General features: G+C 36.4%; 2 protein-coding genes across 3 annotated transcripts in view; both read right to left on the bottom strand.

Annotated features, from left to right (window-relative positions):
• Nucleotides 1-218: 218 nt before the first annotated feature.
• Nucleotides 219-7,124, bottom strand: slc3a1 (solute carrier family 3 member 1). The gene is made up of 10 exons (XM_082154241.1): nucleotides 6,594-7,124; nucleotides 4,898-5,077; nucleotides 4,494-4,636; nucleotides 4,100-4,225; nucleotides 3,121-3,240; nucleotides 2,279-2,403; nucleotides 1,997-2,198; nucleotides 1,570-1,746; nucleotides 794-919; nucleotides 219-710 (listed from the first exon to the last, which is right to left on the bottom strand). Exons 1-10 carry the CDS (start codon nucleotides 7,015-7,017, stop codon nucleotides 285-287), a joined length of 2,049 nt encoding a protein of 682 aa, XP_082010367.1. The 5' UTR covers nucleotides 7,018-7,124; the 3' UTR covers nucleotides 219-284.
• A 2,766-nt stretch (nucleotides 7,125-9,890) lies between these two features.
• The window catches only part of ppm1ba (protein phosphatase, Mg2+/Mn2+ dependent, 1Ba), a 32,280-nt gene continuing 20,280 nt past the window's right edge, over nucleotides 9,891-21,890 (bottom strand). For both annotated transcript variants that reach the window (XM_082154245.1, XM_082154246.1), the window contains exons 2-6: nucleotides 17,302-18,171; nucleotides 17,081-17,198; nucleotides 15,816-15,927; nucleotides 15,519-15,576; nucleotides 9,891-11,848 (exon numbers count right to left, since the gene is read on the bottom strand). In XM_082154245.1, coding sequence (XP_082010371.1) covers nucleotides 11,819-11,848; nucleotides 15,519-15,576; nucleotides 15,816-15,927; nucleotides 17,081-17,198; nucleotides 17,302-18,156 — 1,173 coding nt within the window. In that variant the 5' untranslated portion in view covers nucleotides 18,157-18,171 and the 3' untranslated portion in view covers nucleotides 9,891-11,818. The remainder of the gene's footprint in view (nucleotides 11,849-15,518; nucleotides 15,577-15,815; nucleotides 15,928-17,080; nucleotides 17,199-17,301; nucleotides 18,172-21,890) is intronic.

Raw genomic sequence — 21,890 nt, 5'->3', positions numbered from 1 at the left:
AAGGTTTGTCTTTATTCTGACTAAAACAAAATCTAACAGTGTCCAAACTAGTGATCTGACAATTTTGCACTGAAAGCAACTGTTCACACTACACAAAAGATATCACAGTCAATTACACGATACTTGATGTTAAGTCTACAGTTCTGTGGAGTGAGATTTTGGACCAATGAGATTTCAGAGTGGGCAGGACTAGCCAGCATGACACCACAGGAATAAAACATGGAAAAGATAGCCTTTATTGCTTGTCGATTCACTGTGTCAGCCTAGTTAGGACACAAATACCCTCAACACTTGTAGAGAATATCTAGTGCGGACAAATAGCAGGCTTTCTCAGAAACATAACACTCAGATTCATGGTTAGGGTGAAATCGCTGATTGGTGGAATATTCCAGGAGCAATCCTTGCCCTCGAGATGTTGGAATTCTGGATTTAGAGAAAGTCTTTTGGCTTATTGGCACTGTACTCAAATGCACAGTGAGGGAATCTGGCAGCTCACTAACCGAAGACAAGTCTGTTGTAGTATCCATGCCGAAGTTTAGAACCACCAGGAAGCCTTTTTTGAGCCCATCAAGCTCACGCAAATAAGCAAATATGTTGGCGTCACTCCAGACGTTGCAGAACCAGCCTCGGGACAGGACAATGTCCGAGCCTTTGAGCAAACTCAGAGCACGATACTGTGAAATGGTAGAGTCTGGATCAGCCTGCTGAAGCTGGAGAGAAAGATATAAGATGGGATTAGAGGTTTCCCTTCTTTAACACACAGATTCTTGTCATGGCAGTCGGAATCACGTACCTCCACATTGACAGTGCTGTAGTCTGGAGCGATGTCTAGCCATGTGCCCGTTTCATTATCACTAAAGCCAGCGTTGAGCTGATCATTCCACTGCATTGGTGTTCGCTGTGGGTCTCGACCGTTGCTCTTAATGGTAAAATAAGTATATATTTCATTAAAAAGATAATGCATTCAATTGATCAAAAGGTGTCACTTTTTATAATGTACAAAAGATTTCTATTTTAAATAAATTGTGAACTTCTCCACAAAAAAAAGTATCACGGTTTCCGCAAAAATATTTAGAAGCACAACTGTTTTAACATTTAATAAGAAATGGTTCTCAAGCATATTAAAATGATTTTTGAAAGATTATTTGACATTTAAGACTCGAGTAATGGCTGCTGAAAATTCAGCTTTGCTGTCAGAGGAATATATTACATTTTAAAATATGTTTCTTTTATGGTAATATTTCACAATATTGTTATTTTGATCAAATAAATGTGGCCTTGAATCATAACAGACTTCTTTCAAAAACATTTTATAAAATCTTACCGACCCCAAACTTTTGAATAGTAGTCCGTATAATTGTAGTTCACTAAAGAAATGATTAAAGGGGCCACTAAAAGGACTTTAACAGCTCAAACAACACATATTTGAATAAGAGACTTCTTTAAAAAAAGAATGAAAATTATAAAATTATAATGATAAAATACATACTTAAAATACATTTATTTAGTAGATTTTGTAAAACTACAAATACTTTACAAATACTAAAAAAAGCAGTATTTTACACTTACTGGATCATCTTTTCCAAAAGGATCCTGAATTACAGATATATTAACGTTCACCATGCCAATCTCCTCTCCGTAGTATGTTGTGGGAGTTCCAGGCAGTGTTAACAACAGCATGTTTATAGCACGGACATATTCCTTACCAGCACTTGAGCCTATACGTGGCTTGTCATGGTTTCCCACCTATAAATGTATACAAACATATTTTGTGATTGTAACAAACTGAACAAAATGTATTCGATTATATGAAAAAAAGCTAAGCTGGAGTGTGCAATTTTCTACATTTTGACCATCCAAAGGCAAATGGGGGAGTGTTTGGGACAACTCAATTTGAAAACAGACTTTATTGTTCCAATTAGTGATGCTAGTGTTGCTGAAATTACACACGTGAGATTGTGATTCGTAATGAATGGATATACATCTGGTCACTCACCACCCAGTTTGGCCATTTTCCCTTTGGCATATTCGACATCCATAAATTAACCAGGCCTTTGGCTTGATTTCCTGACAGATCATCAGGAAGATACAGTAGATAGAAGTTAAAGGGGAAGTCGCTTTCAATGGCATAGTTTGTGCCGTAGTACCTCATGGTTTTTTCAATTTCTTCATAGTCGTAACACTCTATAACCATGAATCTAAGTTTGAGAAAACACAAAAGAGCCATTTACAAGAGAGAAGCCCATGGAGATTTGTGAAGTAGAAGAACTGAGGATACCTGTAGCGGCCAGGCTCTCTGCTGTAGGCGTCCAACTGTATCCTCCAGTCTGTCAGGATCTCATGTAGCCCTGCTTGTGTGTAGGTGTAGTCATGGTACAGCTCAAACTCCGTGTCCACAGTCGACTGAGGAAAGAATGAGGATAACCTTGTAGTTAGTCACACATTACAGCTTGTAACTCACATTAACAAAGATCAACAAATGCTTCAAAATGCATTGCTTATTGTTATTTCATGTTAGTTAATGCATTAACTAATGAAATATTACTAAAAAAGAAACGTATTATATTTTAAAAGCATTACATCGCGTTAAGAATCCTCGTTAGGATTCAAAAGTTTGGGGTCGATACACTTTTTTTTTTTTCTATTTCTGAATGATCATGTGACACTGAAGACTGGAGTAATGGCTACTAAAAATGTAGCTTTGCCCATCACAGGAATAGAATATATTCAAATAGAACTGCAATTTGAAAATGTAATAATAGATCGTAATAATACAGTGATACAGATGATAAGAGTTTAACTTGTGTTGAACCCGGAACATTTTTTAGTTAGTGCTAGCAAGTCCATAAGGACCGAAAAATTAAGCCTTTAAAATGTCATTCCACGGCCTTCCCTAGATCTTCAGTGGCTTTGTAATCATCTGGAATTAGGATAATGGGAATGACTTGTCCGTAAATCCAGAGAAATATGCACTACTAATCCTTAAATGACATTGTGAGAACAAAGAATAGTAACATGACTCTTAAATGCATTCAGAGAATAATGTTGGCTCTGGCAGATGAAGTGCTTCAATAAACAGTAAACTGAATGAATAACAGCACAGGTCATTGTTTGGCTTACTGGATCTTGGTCAGGGTCAACCTGGGGTTCATTTCTCAAATGTGTGGCCTCAAGCATGTGTTTCACAGCGTCCATGCGGAACCCGTCCACCCCCTTCTTCAGCCAGAAATGGATTATGTCCTATTACACAGATGTGAAACAAAGATCAGAGAGGGTCCATGTTTGTAGTGAAACATGATATGGTATGGTGGATTGCGGATCTGCATGAAAGGCCTTTTTGTTCAAGAGTTTGGAGGCTAATATTCCTCCTCCACCAATAATTAAAAATGACCTTCCAGGTCTGGAGAAGTCATATATATTAAGAAAATCTTAAAAATGCATGAACAATATATTTTTTAGTTAAGCTCAAGCTCCAGAGCATTTAATTGGCTAAAAATGGGATACAATAAAACTTTTTTTTTTATCCATGTATATTTATCACATTATTTATTTATATATATATTTATATATATTTATTATACTTTATAAATTGTATATTTATAAAGACATTAAAGGTATAGCGGAGGATGTTTTACTTCCTGGTGGGTAGTCTAAACTATTGGTCCTCCTAATTGTCAATCATTCTGGTGAATCAATCAAACTTTTCAAAAAGTGGAGAGGGCGGGCCTTATCTAAAATTTGGAAAGATCCTCCGCTATACCTTTAAGGGTCTTTATTGCCATCTATGACTCCATGAAGAACCATTAACATCCATTGAAACTTTTCTCTGCACTAAAGGTTATTTATAGTGGAAAAGGGTTCTTCTGATTATTAAAATGTTCTTTACTCTATGAAAAACAGTTCACACTAGGATGGTTCTTTTAAGAAGTGACATCACAGCAAAAAGAAAAAAACTTTGAGTTGTGTAAAAAGAGTGCAATGTGTATCTTGTTCACTTGTTGCTTTGCCATGTCACACTTTTTGACTCAAAAAGTGTTAAAGTCTTCATAATGTTCACAGTCAAGCCGTTGTCTTCATGCTTCCTTTAGCTCTGTCTTACCGTCATCTCCTCTATGACTCGGGGGTTACGGTAGTTCAGGTCTGGCTGTTCCTTGAGGAACTGATGGAAATAGCACTGTTGTCGTACTTCATCATACTCCCAGGTAGAATTCCCAAAGACACTTATCTAGGACAAACAATGTGACGCTAGTCAACCACATCTAACTACTATATATATATATATGTTTGTAATCGTTTACTTAATTCAGTCTTAATTGTAACAAAAACTAATTTGCTATGTAACAAACATTATCAGATGAGATATAATTTGCAAAGCTTGGACAAGCATTCCGAATAGCACTGATTCTTTATGTTGATGTGATCCAAATGTATAATGCTTCAGAAGCTGTCACTATTCCCTGATTTGTTTGCATTGTGAGTATGGACATTCATACCCAGTTGTTAGGAGGTTTGTCTGCAGTGCAGTTAACCCAGATATAGTAGTCTTTATAGGGCTCTGTGCCATTACGGCTAAGCTGGAACCAGATGTGTTTGTCGCTGGTGTGGTTCGGGATATAGTCCATGATCAGCTTTAGACCTGGGCCAAAAAACCCCCAGCAAACATTAATGCGGTTATAAAACGGAGCATTGATTGTTGTAATAATGGTGTTATAACATCGTAACAAGTTTGGAACGGATGTTATTTATTAACCATCATGTTACTCATGAAGCTCATAACATGCTAAATTTCAAACTATAGCCATAAACACAGCAAAAGTGAGTTGTCATTGTGTTACAAGTTGTTGGTTGACGACAATGTTGATCGAAATGTTGATCATTTATCATAATGCTTGCCCACCTTTGTCATGCATGGCTGTTAGGAGGTCGTCAAAGTCTTCCATGGTTCCAAAGAGAGGGTCAACCTGCCTGAAGTCCTCGACGTCATAGCCAAAGTCCTTCATAGGAGACTTGTAGAAAGGACTGATCCAGATTGCTTTAATGTTCAGGTACTCAAAATGACTCAGTTTCTCCCTGATTCCTAAAGTCAAACATTGAATTATAAAAACGTTATCTACACATTTTTGCACCTTTGATCTTTACAAAGACATTCGACAATCCTCACAATGGATTTATCTTGATCAATCCAACCTTTATAATAATTTCAATATGATATTTATAGAGGGTCACTAAAGTTATTACACGTCTAATGTAGAAGATAAGCTGGTGTTTTGTCTTATTCAGAGTGTTTGCTTTGTGTGAACATGTTTCACTGTAAAAAACGAATGACCCTGTAATGTACCACCATAAAATCAGTTTTATTTACTTTATGGCATGTAGACGCAATTTTACCCATTACATAAGAGCAATTAAACAAACTCCTGCTCTTGCATGAAATGAAATACGCAGCAATTACGAGGGGAAAAAATGGCTTTTGTGTGTCCGTCCAAGCCATCAATACACTCGCTTCTCAAATAACACTACAGCTGGAGGGAACTCTCAGCTACTGAAAAGAGAGTTGTTTTTCAAGGCTGCCTGAGAAACTACTGCCGACTTTTTCAGCCTTTTTGTTTTAGACCAATTATATGGTCTCTGGATTATTAAAAGAAACCAATTTGCTGAAAAATGATGACATTATGCACACTAGGATGTGTGTACATTTGGTGTTCTCAGAATACAAGATCCAAACCTGACACAAAGGTTCTCTACAATATTATGTTAGGAGATTGCAGAAGAACTTGCTCGAATTATTATTACATCATTTGTATGTAAAAATGGACAAAATGTTTACATATACAGGAGTCAACATTTGAAGTGGATCAAAACCTTTTATCAAAGATAAACATGAATTTAGAGAACAATACCCGTTCTTGTCTTAGGACAACTTTGATGAACTTTTTTGATCCACTTCAAATGTTGACTACTGTATTTCAAAATACTGTCATTGTATGCAACAAGAAAAGGATATTAAAATAAATTATATTAATACAATCTTAAAAATTAATTAATAATTTTAAGTCTAATAATCATTAATAAAATTGTTTTTTGTGAAGAATACATCAAAAGCTGTATGTAATTAATTGCCTAATTTGCATATGTTTGGGGGGGGGGGGGGGCTTCTAATTCAAGATACATAGCTGAAAATGTTGTAATAATCAGTGTTACCATTAACTAAAATATAAGTTTCTATAATTTGAATAAAGCTGAAATAAAATAATAAATATTAGATAAAAACTTTAAAAAACAAACAAATGAAAATTAGAAATGTTGCATTGTGTGCTAACTTTAATAAATAAGTTTGAGTTGAAGTACTTACATTTTGGAAACTAAAACTAAGCAAAATAAATGTATTTAAAACAAAATATTCTATATTTAGATTCTATATTTAAAATATAAAATTTGACAACTTTTTAAAATAAAAAAAAAATGAAAAAAAAATATATATATATTAAATTTTTTAAAATATTAATTTTTTTTAAAATATTATTAAATACTATAACATATTTTCGTTTTTTTTAAATGACCCTATTAACCTCACCTTAAGGATCAAAACTTACCTTTGAGGTCTCCAACACCATCAGCATTTGAATCTTTGAATGATCGAGGATAAACCTGATAGACCGGAGTCAGCTGCCACCAGCTCATGCATCGAGGCGACAGCGCCACGATCGTAATGGTCATGGCAATCAGAGCCAGGGTGCATGCGATGATCAGCCAGAAAAGAATCTCTCGAGGGATCCTGTAGCAGGCTTTGCTGGAGTATAGCGTCAGAACCTCTTTGGGCATCCCAGCATACGGTTTGATCTGAGTGAACACGTTTTCCTCCGGCCCGGTGAAGGAGAAGCTGGTGGCCTGGTGCTCTCGAGAGCTTGATGCCTCAGATGTATCATCATCATCATCATCATCCTCTTGAAAGGCTGCATTCTGGGCGCCTTCTTGCTGCTCCAGCGTGTCGATGTTTGTGATTTTGGTCGAGCTCATCGTTCTTGCTTCATTCAATCCCAAAGCACAGGAACAACACTTGTGAGAGCCGATACAGCCAGAGTCCTGTTAAATAGAGGCATTCACAAGTCCATAGTGCATTACACTCATTCAGTCTCCATCCCTCTCTCACACACAATAAAACCCCTCCCAGAGGAATGTGGCAGAGATTAGGCAAGGCCAATCGCACACTTCCTTGTCTATACATTATTGAAAAGTCAATGTAACTTATCATGGCATCAGAACTTTTTTCACTATATAAAAAAAATTGGCTGGCAAACTTTTATCATAAGAACAACCCTTTGATTTTTCAGCTGACGGATTTTCCCTGAAATCAGATCTCTACAGAATGAACAAAATAAGAATCCTGTCCAACTTGTAAATTAGTTAACTAGATTGTTAACTGCAAGCTTGATTGCATAATTTTATTGATGTTTATGCATACTGTCATAATAATAGGCCTGATTATAATAATATATATTTTTTTAAGAATAATCAAATCATTTACCAAAAAAAAAAAAGATTTTTGATGAATGCATTAAAAAAAGTAGTTAATTTATTGCCTAATTTGCATCTGTTTTGGGGCAACTTCAAATACAAAATACATTTAAAAAAAAATTATAATCATGTCAGTGTTATTCATTTTTGATGAATGCATAAAAAAAGTAGTTAATTTATTGCCTAATTTCCAACTTGTAAATTAGTTAACTAGATTATTAACTGCAAGCTTGATTGCATAATTTTATTGATGTTTATGCATACTGTCATAATAATAGGCCTGATTATATTAATATTTTTTTTTTAAGAATAATTAATCATTTACCAAAAAAAAGATTTTTAATGAATGCATAAAAAAAGTAGTTAATTTATTGCCTAATTTGCATCTGTTTTGGGGCAACTTCAAATACAAAATACATTTAAAAAAAATTTATAATCATGTCAGTGTTATACATTTTTGATGAATGCATAAAAAAAAGTAGTTAATAATTTATTGCCTAATTTCCCACTTGTAAATTAGTTAACTAGATTGTTAACTGCAAGCTTGATTGCATAATTTTATTGATGTTTACGCATACTGTCATAATATTAGGCCTGATTATAATAATATAATTATTTTTTAAGAATAATCAAATAATTTACCAAAACAAAAAAAAAGATTTTTGATGAATGCATAAAAAAGTAGTTAATTTATTGCCTAATTTGCATCTGTTTTGGGGCAACTTCAAATACAAAATACATTTAAAAAAAATTAATAATCATGTCAGTGTTATTAATTTTTGATGAATGCATAAAAAAAAAGTAGTTAGTAATTTATTGCCTAATTTCCCACTTGTAAATTAGTTAACTAGATTGTTAACTGCAAGCTTGATTGCATAATTTTATTGATGTTTACGCATACTGTCATAATATTAGGCCTGATTATAATAATATAATTCTTTTTTAAGAATAATAAAATAATTTACCAAAACAAAAAAAAAGATTTTTGATGAATGCATAAAAAAGTAGTTAATTTATTGCCTAATTCGCATCTGTTTTGGGGCAACTTCAAATACAAAATACATTTAAAAAAAATTTAATAATCATGTCAGTGTTGACTAAATCTATTTTAAAATGTTTTCAGAAATAAAGCTGAAATAAGATGAAAAATTAGATGAAAAACTAACTAGTAACTAACAGAAATAGGTTTAAGTACTAAAATGAAGCATAAAAAAGCTAAATATAATATTTAAAAAAACATTAACATAAAAACTGAAAATATAAAAAAGCTAAAATATTAATAGCATATGAATAATACTTAACACCAGTAATAATGAGAATAAGAAGAGCTTTTTCACCATTTGAAAAATTGCCTGGCAAACTTTTACCTTATAGACAATGCTGTAGTTTCTCAGCTGACAGATTTTCCCTGAAATCTCTTTAAGAATTAACAACATAAAAATCCTGTGCAACTTGTGTAAACTAGTTACCTATTAGATTGTAAACTGCAACTTATTTATTTGATTATATAATTTTATTGATGTTTATGCAGACTATATCAAGGCCTGATCATACCCAGACGAATATTCGGTGAGATATTGAACATTTGAATGAACAGATGTTAATGCTTACGGAAAGGTGTTTTAATCTTTTTTTCTACTAAGAAAACTGGCCTACCAAAAAGATTTGCGCTTTTTGGTCACATACCCAGAGCAACTGGGCAAATCAACAACTTGGTGGTGTTCACAAACAGATATTTTGTCAAGCAACAATGAATAGCAGCAGAAGCGGCTCTCTTGTATTTGATTTTGTTTGATAAATGCCATAGTGCTGCAGGGATGGTGTATTTTTGTAGGCCAAAACCCAAAAACGAGCTGGCATTTTAGCACTTCCGGTTCTATCAACCCGAAGCCATTGGGTTTTTTGATAAAAGACTGAAAAGGTCTGCGGTTAACACAACTCAATATATTTTCACGTTTTATTCTATGAAATACATCAGTAACAACCCCTTTTTTAAAACCTTTTGGTTTTGAAAAAGGCGGTTGCTAACATTAAACGTCATCCCACTGAACAGATAAACTCAGTTACTTACTAGTCTGCTTTCATTGCCTTATTTTGTTTATGATCACACTCTTACAAACTATTCTAACTTCTAAATATTCAAAGGGTTAGTGATGGCGATGCTGAAGTCATGCGTTCATGGTGTAGTTGGTTTATAGCCTAGGTTTAGCTTTTTACTTCTGGCGATTCTATTTTGGCTTCAAAATTCATAGAAGTTGTGTTCATTTGTGAAGATTTTCAAGTTCCAGCTTTTCTATAAGCGCCATCTACTGTCAGAAAGTGATTTTGCATGTTAATGTGCCATTTTTTTTTTACACATTGGTCTGAACAGAAAATTGTGAATGGGCCTTTACTTTTCAACTACTACACAATTCATTCAGTGTTACAGGTACAGCAGAACTTTTGATCGAAATAAAACACCAATAATAATATTAAAAAAAAATAGTTCTGCAATATTTAAAACAGGCTTTCATGAAACCCTAGAATAGCACTCATTATTAGCAAGAATGAATCAGTCTCGGCCACATACCGACCACAGTCTGCCCGCTGAACATCTGATGCACAATATACACACATTTTTATAAGCTCCAACACACTTTTTCTTTTTTTTTTCTTTTTTTTTTTGATCGCCTGGCAAAGTTGATACAATGAGTGAACACTAGATTTACTAAAATACATCAAATCTTTGAAATATGCTCAGGTTTGTTTGTGGCACTTAGTATTATCTTGATCAACACTGTATATTCAGCTTTGTTCAATTAGAACTCAGAATTACAGATCACAACATCTATACATATTTTCCATTTTTGTTTGTTTTATGGACAACTTTTACTGAGAACACCATTATTTAAAATAATTTCTTACCATGCCAGTCTATTATTGCGCTATCGACCGCTAAAGCACACACAAAAACTAAGCAAACCAGTTGGTTGCTTTACAAGCTGGTCTCTTGAAACATGGAACTACTGCTTACTGTTATGCAAAGTTAAAAGACTCAAAAAGTGTTGTCTTAGCCAATTAGGCCTTTCCCACTGTGATTAAACATAAGGAGCAAGACTGCTTTTTCCTGTAGCTTTATTGTTCTGCTCAATATCACCTTTCAAGTTCTGAGGCCAATGAGTACTGTTGTCCATGGACTGCTGAAAACATATTTGAGCAAAACCGACATTACACTCGTATGGTGAATCAGAAAATAATCAGTGAATTCATCACAAAGCTATTTTTTCATGTTCATCTAACAAAAAAACAAAAAAAACACCACTTTGCAATATACTCTGAAGGAAAAAAGAAGAAAAAAAGGCAGGTTGCTGTAAGTTCACATCTGCATTCGAAAGTGAGGGATGATAAGGAGAAAAGACTGAGATATAATACAAAGGGAGAGCTGAGAAAAGCTGCGTGGCTTTGGTGGGCAGTTACAATCCCTTTTATCCAACATCACCCACAATTCCTGGGTTAAACAAGTACATGAACAAACTCAGTGTGTCTATTTCACACAACGTGGCACGCTCATCAGTCGCCATTAACATTACTCTATTGCTTCACACAATAAGCGACAAAGACGTCAAACTTGGGAAAAATAAAAAATATATATGAATTTATATATTTATCTCTATATATTCTATATTCTCTGAAACAGCAGGATTAAAAAGCTTTTTACAACCAATCAAATGATAACCTGCCAAACGAAGCAGAGTCAAGTCCAAGGTTCTACCTAAAGGTCAGTCAGCGCTCATGAGGGAGGGAGGGAAGGTGCAAAAAGCCAACAAGCTTCAATCCTTTCCACGCAGGTTATGTAGTAATGAAGCAATTCTTTAAAACATGTTCCACACACATTCATCAGTCAAATATATCCTCAATTAAACCCAGTGATGATCCATAACCCCATACCAGGGGCTGCCAAGTTTCTCAATTGTATCCTCACTCAAATTTGCAGCCGACTGGAAAAGGCACCATAGCACGTACATGGGTCCATCCCGCAAAACATCCTCTGTTTAAAATTAACACCCACAGCCACCACAAAAAAAGTGAGAAAAACAGTTTTTTATTGTATGTGTATTTTGTTGTAGTTGTTTTTAAAACTGGAACTCCATTCTTTCCCTCATGTATTAGAAAAAAAGTGTTTGTAATGCTTTTGGTTGTACTGTGTTTCCACTGTGTTGTGACTCTTGAAAGACTGTCCGTTGAATCTCTTGATTTCACTGGAACGAAAGAAACGCGACTGATGTCTTGTGTAGAAAAGGGGCTCTTCCCTCAGGTGGGACGACTACCACGGGTCCTCAAGGTCAGCACCGCTCTGCAGAGAGAGACCACACAGAGAAAACAATCAGTTGGCAAAGGCATCAAATCAACATTATCATAATCACAGGCGTCAACCAAATCTACCAGCCATCTTTTGCTATGAAAAACATTTCCTAAAAGTATGAAAAAGGCCACATCATAATACCAAATCTAATTCAGGAAGTAAGAGTGTAACCACCAAAAGTAACATGATAATTGTAACCCTTGAAACAATAATACAATTATTATATACTGACACACTACCCTTTAAAAGTTTGGGGTAAGAAAGAGTTTTGTTTGAAAGAAATTAACACTTTTATTCAGCAAATCAGCATATTATAATGATTTCTGAAGGGTCATGTGACACTGAAGACTGGAGTAATGATGCCATCACTGGAATTAATTATACTTTAAATATATATTCAAATAGAAAACTTATTTTAAATCTTAAGATTTCACAATATTACTGTAATTTTAATCAAATAAATGCAGCCTTGGTGAGACTTCTTTCCAAAACATTAATAAAACTTACTGACCCCAAACTTTTGAACAGTAGTGTACACCTCAACATTACTGAACAGTTACCTAACATACATATGCTTACAGCTGAGAAAAATGATCAAATGTCTAACTTAGACCTATAGTATAATTATATAAAAGTGGTTAAATGATTTTTACTGAAATATACACTAAATGTATCAGCCTCAATGAACAAATATTCAGCACATGCTCAGTAAAGTTCTTAACTGAATATGTGCATGTGTCTATCAAGTCTTTAAACTTCTTTAATGAAATAATGTTCATTACACATAATCAATATTTCAATTTTAATTTCAAAATCACCTGCAACCTCTTAGCCATGAAAAAAACCCTGTTGGGAAGCCAAGTGTTAGCACAAGTCTACCCTATTCCCCTACAGCTAAACATTACTGTGATTACCGAACCTTGAAACTAGAATTGTCTCTTTGTCTAATAAGTCTATGATGTATAATTTGTACGAATGGAAACACCTGTGATTTAATCATTTCTACACTGCAAGATCAAAGAATTAACTGTGTTGTACAAGGTATGGACACGATTCAGAAAATAAAAAAATATTGGGATAATCAGATCCTGCAGTTTTGATTTGTTGTTTCTTCCACTACTGTGATGATTTTTCCTTCTCTTCTCAGAAGCCGAAGTTACACATCTGCATCCCAGAGAAAAGGATGCATGTGCAAAACTGAAAGACTGTGGAAAAATTGATCCAGACTCTTGTAAAATGGCAAATTGCAGATTAGTGAATACTATTTCTGTTCTCTAATAGGATTACTTTTCACGAACACATCTAGGTAGGCCATTTCATGCCACAGATCATCCACGTGCAGGACCTGAAATTAAATCCAAGCTAAACAAGTCATCTGCATTCATTTACAGGAACACTGTAACTTGGTAATTTAAAACACTAAGAAGTGAATTATCTACATAGCTTGAATCTTTAACATGTAATATAGCACTACTTTGACAGTTTGGTCTCAGTGCAAACTACATAAAATTAACAGATAACAGCAAACTAGCAATTAAAAAAAAAATGGAAAAGTCCCTCCTCAACCAGCGATGCATTCATAAGATCAGTAACATATGGTGTAGAGTGAGGTTGTCAAACAAACTCCAGTCGGCCTTTCTGCAGAAATCATTAGTATCAATTAGTAATCAACTTACCAAATGAAACAGGTGGGCTGCATTAATTAAAGGGTGAACACATACATCATTAGTTTTGTTAATATGTATTATCCTCTTAATGAATCTCAAACTATGTGTGTTCTGGATATGAATACCAACCTTTATGTTTGTGTGTGTAAACTACATGCAATTGACCAAGAATATGATTTCTAAATGTTTATCTGGCTGTGAAAAACATGTTATAAAATAATTTATTTACAAAAGGAGGGGTGCATGGATTATAAAGCTGTCATTGGCTATCACAGAGAAACACAAGGATCTAGTCTACTCCTCGCAACAAGCCAACAAAACATCACTCGCTGATGATGCCAGATGTCAAAAGTACCAGGTTAACTTGATACTAAAATGTAAAACCTATGTAAATGCTGTCTAACAGTACTGCTGCTGTCTACTATAAAAAAAAATTAACCAAAACACAATACTGACAGGAAAATTGTTTGTTTATTAATAATCAGCTTTTTAATGTCAACATGAATAATTACGTTTAAAAAAAGTAATGTTTTTTTAAGTCACATATTCAAGGGTGCAATTATTTGATGGAAAAAAATACAAATCAAAAATTATAATAATATGAAATATTATTACAATTTACAATAATTTTGAATATATTTTCAAATGTATTCCTTTGATGGCAAAGTTGAATTTTCAGCATCATTACTCCAGTCTTCAGTGTCACATGATCCTTCAGAAATCATTCTAATATGCTGATTTGATGCTCAAGAAATATTTTTTATTATTATCAATGTTGAAAACAGTTGTGCTGCTTAACATTTTTTTGTGGGAACTGATCATTATTTCTGGACTCTTTGGTAAACCGAAAGGTAAAATGAACAGCGTTTATTTGAAACATCTTTTGTAATACTGTCACTTTTGATCAATTTAATGCATCCTTGCTGAATAAAAGTATCAATTTATTTTTCAAATAAACTTTTAAATGGTAATGTCCATTTCATTGAAATTTGTTCATTTAATTTGTTAATATACAAACTTTAAATAAATAATTGTGTTCATTAGATCGGTTGTTTCTTTAGTATTGAAAGTGTATCAAGAATCCTAAAATCTGACTGGCAGGCACTGGTATCAACTACTGAAAATTGTGGTATTGTGACAACAATGATGAAGAGAGTCCAGGGAAAAGAGAGAGCGTAGAGAACACCATCTATCACACACACCAGATATCTCTTGGATGTCCAGTAGGGAAAAACACTTGGATCAAAACTCCAGCTTTGTCCAACTAGTGTCCACTCCAGACCAATACTTAAGAATGTGTCACACTACTTAAACACTAAGACACATTCTCTTGAGGTGTTTGCCTCATACACACACACAAACAACAACAAGACAACAGGCTTTACAACATGCAACCCCCAGTGCAGTTTCGCCAGATCACACGTTGAATAGCGACATCATCATCATCATCATCATGAGACTTGGCTGAAGAGTTCATAATGGCATATTAGCAAACTTATTTATAAGCTATTAAAATAACATACTTGTTAGGTTACTAATTATTTCTGATTTGTCATGCTTACAGGCTGATAAATCTCAGTTCATCTCCTTGATGGGATGTATTTGGAGTGTTTGTGGTGATCTCAACCACTGTGCTTTGGGCCAGAGGATCATTTGAATGAGCTCATTACAGCTGTGATTTGAACAGGATTTTTTACTCTCTGCAGTAAATAAACCGAGAGCAGGCGAATGGGATGGAGAGAGCAAGTACTCTGAGGAGAGAAAGGATCTCTGAGTGACTCTTAGTTGTAGGTTGTTGACACCAGGTATAAACAGGTCCAGTGAGCAAGGCGCAGAACAAGGCAACGTCTCATGATGAGATGAATCCAAAGGTCAAGGGGAAGGTACCATCTCTACACATCTAACTTTTTTATGGTAAACCAGGGACTAAATGTACAGCTGTCATCACACCGAGAGGTTCTAGACCTTTAAAAAGCAAGACTATTCATACTCACACCATCCTCTTCTCTTTGGGGGGTCAACCGGTTGTACACTGCTTCAATAACACTTTGCCTAAACAAAACAGAACAAAGAGCAGACAATGTATTAGAAAAATAAAACAAGGTATACAAGTTATACAGCAAGATTCAAAGTCAAGCTTTATTATGAGTCAAGCCTACTTGAGATTGAACCTGCAAATGTTGTGTTGGCATTCCAGACCCTTAAACATTAGGTGTGTTACCCTGTGTCCCGTAAACGTGTTTGTGCAGGTGTGAACCTCTGTGTGGTTTGTCACCGTGATATTTACTTACTTGCTGGCAAGGCCGCCCCCTGGTGGGAGATTAGGGATACTTTCTTGGGACAGGGTGCTCATGATAATCAACAGCTCTGGCACACCTTCTTCCCCTGCTTTCTCTATGAGCTCTGATAGAGAACAGAAAAGGATAAACCACAGGTTAAAGCTCCCTAAATATTCATTTGACAGCTCCATTCAATGGAACCTTACATTATACGCAATAGAACTTAATGTATATGTGACCTACTGTATATATGTACTGAGAAATGAGCATGGCATTATGGATACCAATGTAGAGCACTAGTGTTATCGTTTTGTGAAACAGAGAAATGAGAGATAAAGACAAAGAAAGAAAGAACGAAAGAAAGAACCGGGACAATGAGAGAAAGAACAGAGACAACGAGAGACAAGAGTGAGACTCTAGAAGGAAAGCCTGTGGCTCAGTTGGGCTGCTCTGGGCCTGTTGCCAGTTAGATGTTCAGCCAGCACATTCCTCACCAGAGCAGTAGTGCCGACGACTCCCTCAGGCCCTCTCAGCACCCAGCCAAACATTACAACAACGTTACCCCAACCTTTGCTCACAGCTCAAGGCCAAGAGTTTACATAACCCCAAAAATCCACAAACCTAACAACCACTTGCCAGAACATGATCAATGTCCAATACAGAAAGGAAAGGCCAGTGCAAAAGAAAAAAGTAAAAAGATATGGAAGTCAGGCTATCAAGATATATTAAACTAGAAAAAGAGGAATATGAAAGGGGCTGGAGACAGGATAGTATGTTCAAAAAGAGAAAAAGTGTGAGGGAAAAGGTTATTTCTCTTTAATAAAATGCATATATTCTCAAATTAATTAATCTGGACTGAAATAGAGTGGCCTCAAATATTTGGAAACTTAAAATATATCTAAGCAAGTGGCATGTGCAAAATAAAAAAGGCTTGACCTTTCCTTAAAACTAACTTCACTTGTCTTCAGCGATTTTTGACTGCTCTTGGCAAGATAATTTCACTGTATACTATTTAGGAACAGATTTCAATATAGAGTTACCAATTGGATTCAGTTTCACAAACTCTCGGTTCAATTCCAATTTGGATTAATTTGGGTATATTTCAGTTATGTCCATTCTGCTTACAATGAAAAAAAAATGTATCTGTTATGCTGTAAATTATAGAGGGCAGTGTTTCAAACCAGTTTTAGACTGATTCAATCTTTTCAAACTATTTGTTCTTGAATATGACAAAATAGGTATCGTGTGGCGAACCACTGAGCTCTTCCGTTTCTCACCTTCCACACGTGATTCAAGGTACTTGTCCACCTCAGCATCTCTCTTTACCGCCTCCTCTGACACATGGGGTGCATTTGGCAAACAGACTAATACAACACTCATATTATCTCGACTTCCCTGGAGGAGGAAAAAGAAAGAAAAAAGAAAATAATCTCAACTGAGAATAAAACATTCATGCGACATAAAAAGCTGTCACACAAGAGCGAGTAAGGAACTGTACCTTGTGTAGACAAGTATCCACAACTTCGTTGCACACTCTCTCCAGGTCGTCCGTCACCTCCAGCCTTGATCGCACAAAGGCACAAAGCTCCTCGTTGGTCATCACATCCCAGATACCGTCACACGCCAGCACCACAAATTCATCCTCCGCATCTGAACGGGCAATCTCGAATACTTCTGGCTCTGGAGACACAAGCTGCTCTGTGGGACCCTTGCCCTCCACACACTTGTAGTCATAGTCGCCCAGTGCTCGGGATACAGCCAGCGATCCGTTAACCCTCTGGATCATCACAGAGCCACCTGCGTTCTGTATACGCTCCTTCTCCCGTGGGTCGCAGGGCTTATGGTCCATCGTGGAGAAGCCGACGTGCGCGTTGCGGCAGAGAAGGGCCCGTGAGTCCCCGCAGTTAATGAAGTACAGATGTTCCGGAGAGAGCAGGACACCCACCGCAGTGGAGCCGCTGCGGTCCATGCCGTTCCGCAGGTCTGTGAAACTACGCATGTGCTCGTCGATCCTCAGGAAGCCGGTGCGGATACCCCTTTTGACCGCCTCTATGGCTGGCGTCTCAGGCGCCGGAGCGCCCGCCTTCCGCAGTTCATCTGCCGACCCTGTGGCGACAATATGTTCCAACAGGTGTTTAGAGCAGTAGTTAGCAACACGTGAGCCGGCGTGACCGTCGTAGACCGCAAAGAAGGACCAGTCGACCAGACCGTGCGGCAGGCCTACGGCTGCGGTGTGGGCATCCTCCATCTCCACCCTCCATCCCTGCATGCTGCTGAGGCCAAAACGCAGGCCGTTTCCCTCTCCATGAGCATTATGCTTCTCTGTTTTGGGCTTGTCCAAGAACGCCCCCATGGCTTAGGCCACCGTCTGCAGAGACAGAGAAACAATAATTGAGTAGGTAGACAAAAGACACTGAAGACAGTACAAAAAAAAGACATGGAAAGTGCAACACAAAAGAAACATATGATCTCTGCAGCTTAAATGCATTAGCTAACATTAAGCATCCCCTCATACTGCATCAACACTGTAGCGCCACACCACACAGGGGGAAAAAATCCAGCACATACAGTCCAAAAACACCCACTGCAGAGTGAACAACACAAATGTGGAAGGATTAGTCTTAGTGCTCAATAGACGGATTTCTATTAACAACAAACTGAGTGAAATAAACATGTAGAGATTCTTGGCCCTGAAGCCACAGAGTGGGCGTAGCTTCTGAAAATCAAAAAACTGCAGCCCAGATAATCCAATTGCCAATGTAGGGCTACATTACTGCAAAAGCAGTGTACCCTGCACTGCTATTCAAGTGTTAGCCACAGAAAAATACATATTACACTGCTCTGTAGTGATGCTTCACTCCCTGAGGTGAATCAAGTTGCTAATTAATCAAATATTTTTGACCAATTTTATACACTGTACAATATTTCTTGTGCATGTATTTGCTCAGTAGACGTGTAATAAGGTGGATAATGTACATTAAGCTGTTTATTATCACAAAATAGTAAAAAGTAAACCCCTCGACTTAAGGGTTTGTTTTGTGATAATGACCAGCTGACTGTACATTATGCCTGACACATTTTAGCTGACTGAACTGTATGTGATGAGAGAGAAAGACTGGGTGCCTCAAAATAACAGTGTTGTACACACTGACTGCACACAAAAATGCATATACATCAAAAAAATTTAATCAAATTCACAGATTTATCATGGTATTGAATTACATTGCAAAAAAAAGTTTAAATTCATTTTACCCAAAGTCGAACAGTCTTCAACTCTTGGTGAATGCTGAAAAGAAACGCTGAGCGCTCAGTGTTTCACCGTGAAATAGACGCTCAGCGCACATTACGCTCCTGGCGCTTTAAAAAAGCAGCGGTCCCATTGAAAACAATTAGAAAAATATGCAAGCGGCGTGAAAAAAATGCTTTGGTGGACACACGGCCTTACTTTTAGGCCTACCTGAAAAACTTAACGTACTGTTTATTTCTTTTGTATGTTTATTCTAAAGTATTTATTTGTGCTAATTTGTTTATTTTTTTACTAAGTGTTGACGTCTTTTTTGAAATCAGACTGCTATGGGAGCTATTACAAAAAAATTACCCTATTGTAAAAGCAAAAAATGCATTGCATGATCAAACATTTAGGTGAGAATCGTGATAATTGTAGTTTTTTAAATGTCTAAATATCAACACAAACAGTATAAAGGTGAAGCATTTAGGATGTTTTTACTGTGTCCCTACTAGTGTTGTCGTTCTTCTGTGATCGCCGTCATTCATAACATCAGTAGTATAAGTGCCACTGAAGTGACTGTAGAGATTAAACTTCTCCCCCAGCAGGAAAATAGGATTTGCTCTCCTCAGATGAACTACCTCTTAAGACTCAAGTCAAGCTGTGACATGCATCTGTCTGGACAATTTCTACTTTCCAGATGAATCACACTAGACCGTGGACAAACAAATCTGATCATTTGATCATCCGTCTGATCATCTTTTTTTCTTTTTTCTTTTATCAAAACCGAATTCTGCTTGTCTGTTGCTGAGATGAGGCAGCTGGTTACTGTGGTGAGAGTAATATCTAAATGAAGCTCCATCCAGAACCTATGTACCAATGCAACACCAAACATGCTAAGAAACTGGTCAGATTCAGTGAGGACGAGACAAACTCAAGGATCTATTTGCAGGGCAGAATGAAAGTGACCCTATTTACTCATGCCGCGGTGACCTCTGTATCACAGGTTTAATTCAACAGTGCTAGCAGTGTTCTGGAACTCAGAGCTAACAGTCAGCCAACGGTGAAAGGAGGTCAGCCACCCTGCCAGATCAGTCACACGACAGCTCTTTTTGTCCACAGGTTACAGCTTCAATTCCCAGCAAACATTACATGAGTACACAAATGTATAACAATTCCAAGTCCATTCAAAATGGACTCGAAACTTCCACTGTGAAAATCTGACTACTGCACTGTTCTGCACAAGCAATCCAGGTCCAAACTAATCAAGCTAACATGCAAGTATTGTTTTTCCAGCAGAGCAAACAACCTTTTATAGTTAAAACTTTAACAACATGCATGTTGTTCTATGAATAAGCAGTCAGTCATTTCATTGATTTAAACCTTACGTAACACAGTAAAATCTCCTGGTTCAATTTAAGTTGGGAATGACAAAGCAAGGGCTTGCAGTACATTCAGTTTATGGATTTTATTCAATTATTCAAGCCAGTAGCAATGCAACAACATGAACATTTTGTCCGATAACGATAACCGATGATTCTTTATATTTGAAAGCCGATAACCGATATATTGGCCGATAAATCTAAATCCAAATTTTTATATAATTTTTGAGAGCTTAATTACAAAAACAAAAGTCTCACAACTGAAAGCCATGTTCCAAGCACACAATTATAATGTTCTCATCATTTTATGTAGCCTTTATGACAGACTTGCACTGCAAATGATGCACTTTACTGTATTTTCCTTTTTGAAGTGATTCCAATCATATTTCAAGCAGTTCAAAACCATCATGGCGAACAGTGCACATCTGAAGTGCCTCAGCTGAAGGAAATAATCCATTATTTAATGGCTTTAATATATTGGGCAAATTTTCTTATTGGGCCGATAACAATTACATTAAAAATGAACACATATCGGCCGATACCGATATGGTGGCCGCCATATCGTGTAGGCTATATCATATTGTATATGAATGGGTCATAGAATCTTCGACTCAACTGATTCATTAAAAAAACTGAATCATTCAGTAATGAAACACGGAACATGTTGCTGTGAGATGCGCTATGGTTCTGCTGCTGTGATCTTTATTGTTGATCCAATCAAGAGGATTATTGCATGATCAAAGTCCAAAAGCGTCTAGATGACACACATAGTGGATTCTGGTTATTGCTATACCCCGCTATTGCTCAGCAAGCTGCAAGTATGCAATGATGTCACATAACAGCATGTCTGAGCGTCTGAGCTGGCCACACCTCACGCCTACTGCACTATAAATAAACCCAGATAGGATTGCATACAAACCCCCATCCTTTTACCCAGATCCTGAGCCCTCAGCTAAGGCTCAACCTCTCAAAGTTTTTACAATGGTAAGCTACTCTAAAGCAGCCGAAGCTAGGACCATCTTCACCATAAGAGTGAAAATATATCTAATATTGGATATGGACATTTATCCCAAAATGAAGGGAAATGCTCGCACCCTCAAATTAATACAAGTCTCAAACCTGAATTGTTCTGCAAGTGTGCTTACTTCACTGGGTACCCCCTTAACAAGATTTAAGGTTAAGACTCAAATATTTCCCATTGTAAAGTGACCCTAAATGTGAGCCCCTGAGCAATCTTAATCATTACATTTGGTCTTAAATGATAAGTATAAGAAACAAGAGTGTAAAATGTATGCAAGAAATGTGTGTGTGGGGGGGGGGGGGGGGGGGGTTCTGTACATGTACCTTGAAATGTGCTCTAAAGATTAGTTTTTGTTCTAAAAAGCTATAACCTTCTTGAGCTGAGATATTTTCACATAGCCCTGTTACTGTATAACCAAAATTTGTTGTGGGGTGGGCCATGACACAAAGAAGCCACTG

Source organism: Leuciscus leuciscus, assembly GCF_965113295.1.
Source record: "Leuciscus leuciscus genome assembly, chromosome: 22".
In the NCBI taxonomy this organism is placed as follows: domain Eukaryota; kingdom Metazoa; phylum Chordata; class Actinopteri; order Cypriniformes; family Leuciscidae; genus Leuciscus; species Leuciscus leuciscus.
This window is presented reverse-complemented; position numbering and strand designations above follow the sequence as displayed.

What these genes read in the sequence shown, in the direction of transcription:
- slc3a1 (XM_082154241.1), bottom strand. Translation starts at nt 7,017, where the DNA reads ATGAGCTCGACCAAAATCACAAACATCGACACGCTGGAGCAGCAAGAA. An exon ending in AACAGCCATGCATGACAAAG is followed by an intron (nt 4,637 to 4,897) that starts GTGGGCAAGCAT and finishes TTTTTGGCCCAG; the next exon opens with GTCTAAAGCTGATCATGGAC. An exon ending in ACAGCACTGTCAATGTGGAG is followed by an intron (nt 711 to 793) that starts GTACGTGATTCC and finishes CTTTCTCTCCAG; the next exon opens with CTTCAGCAGGCTGATCCAGA.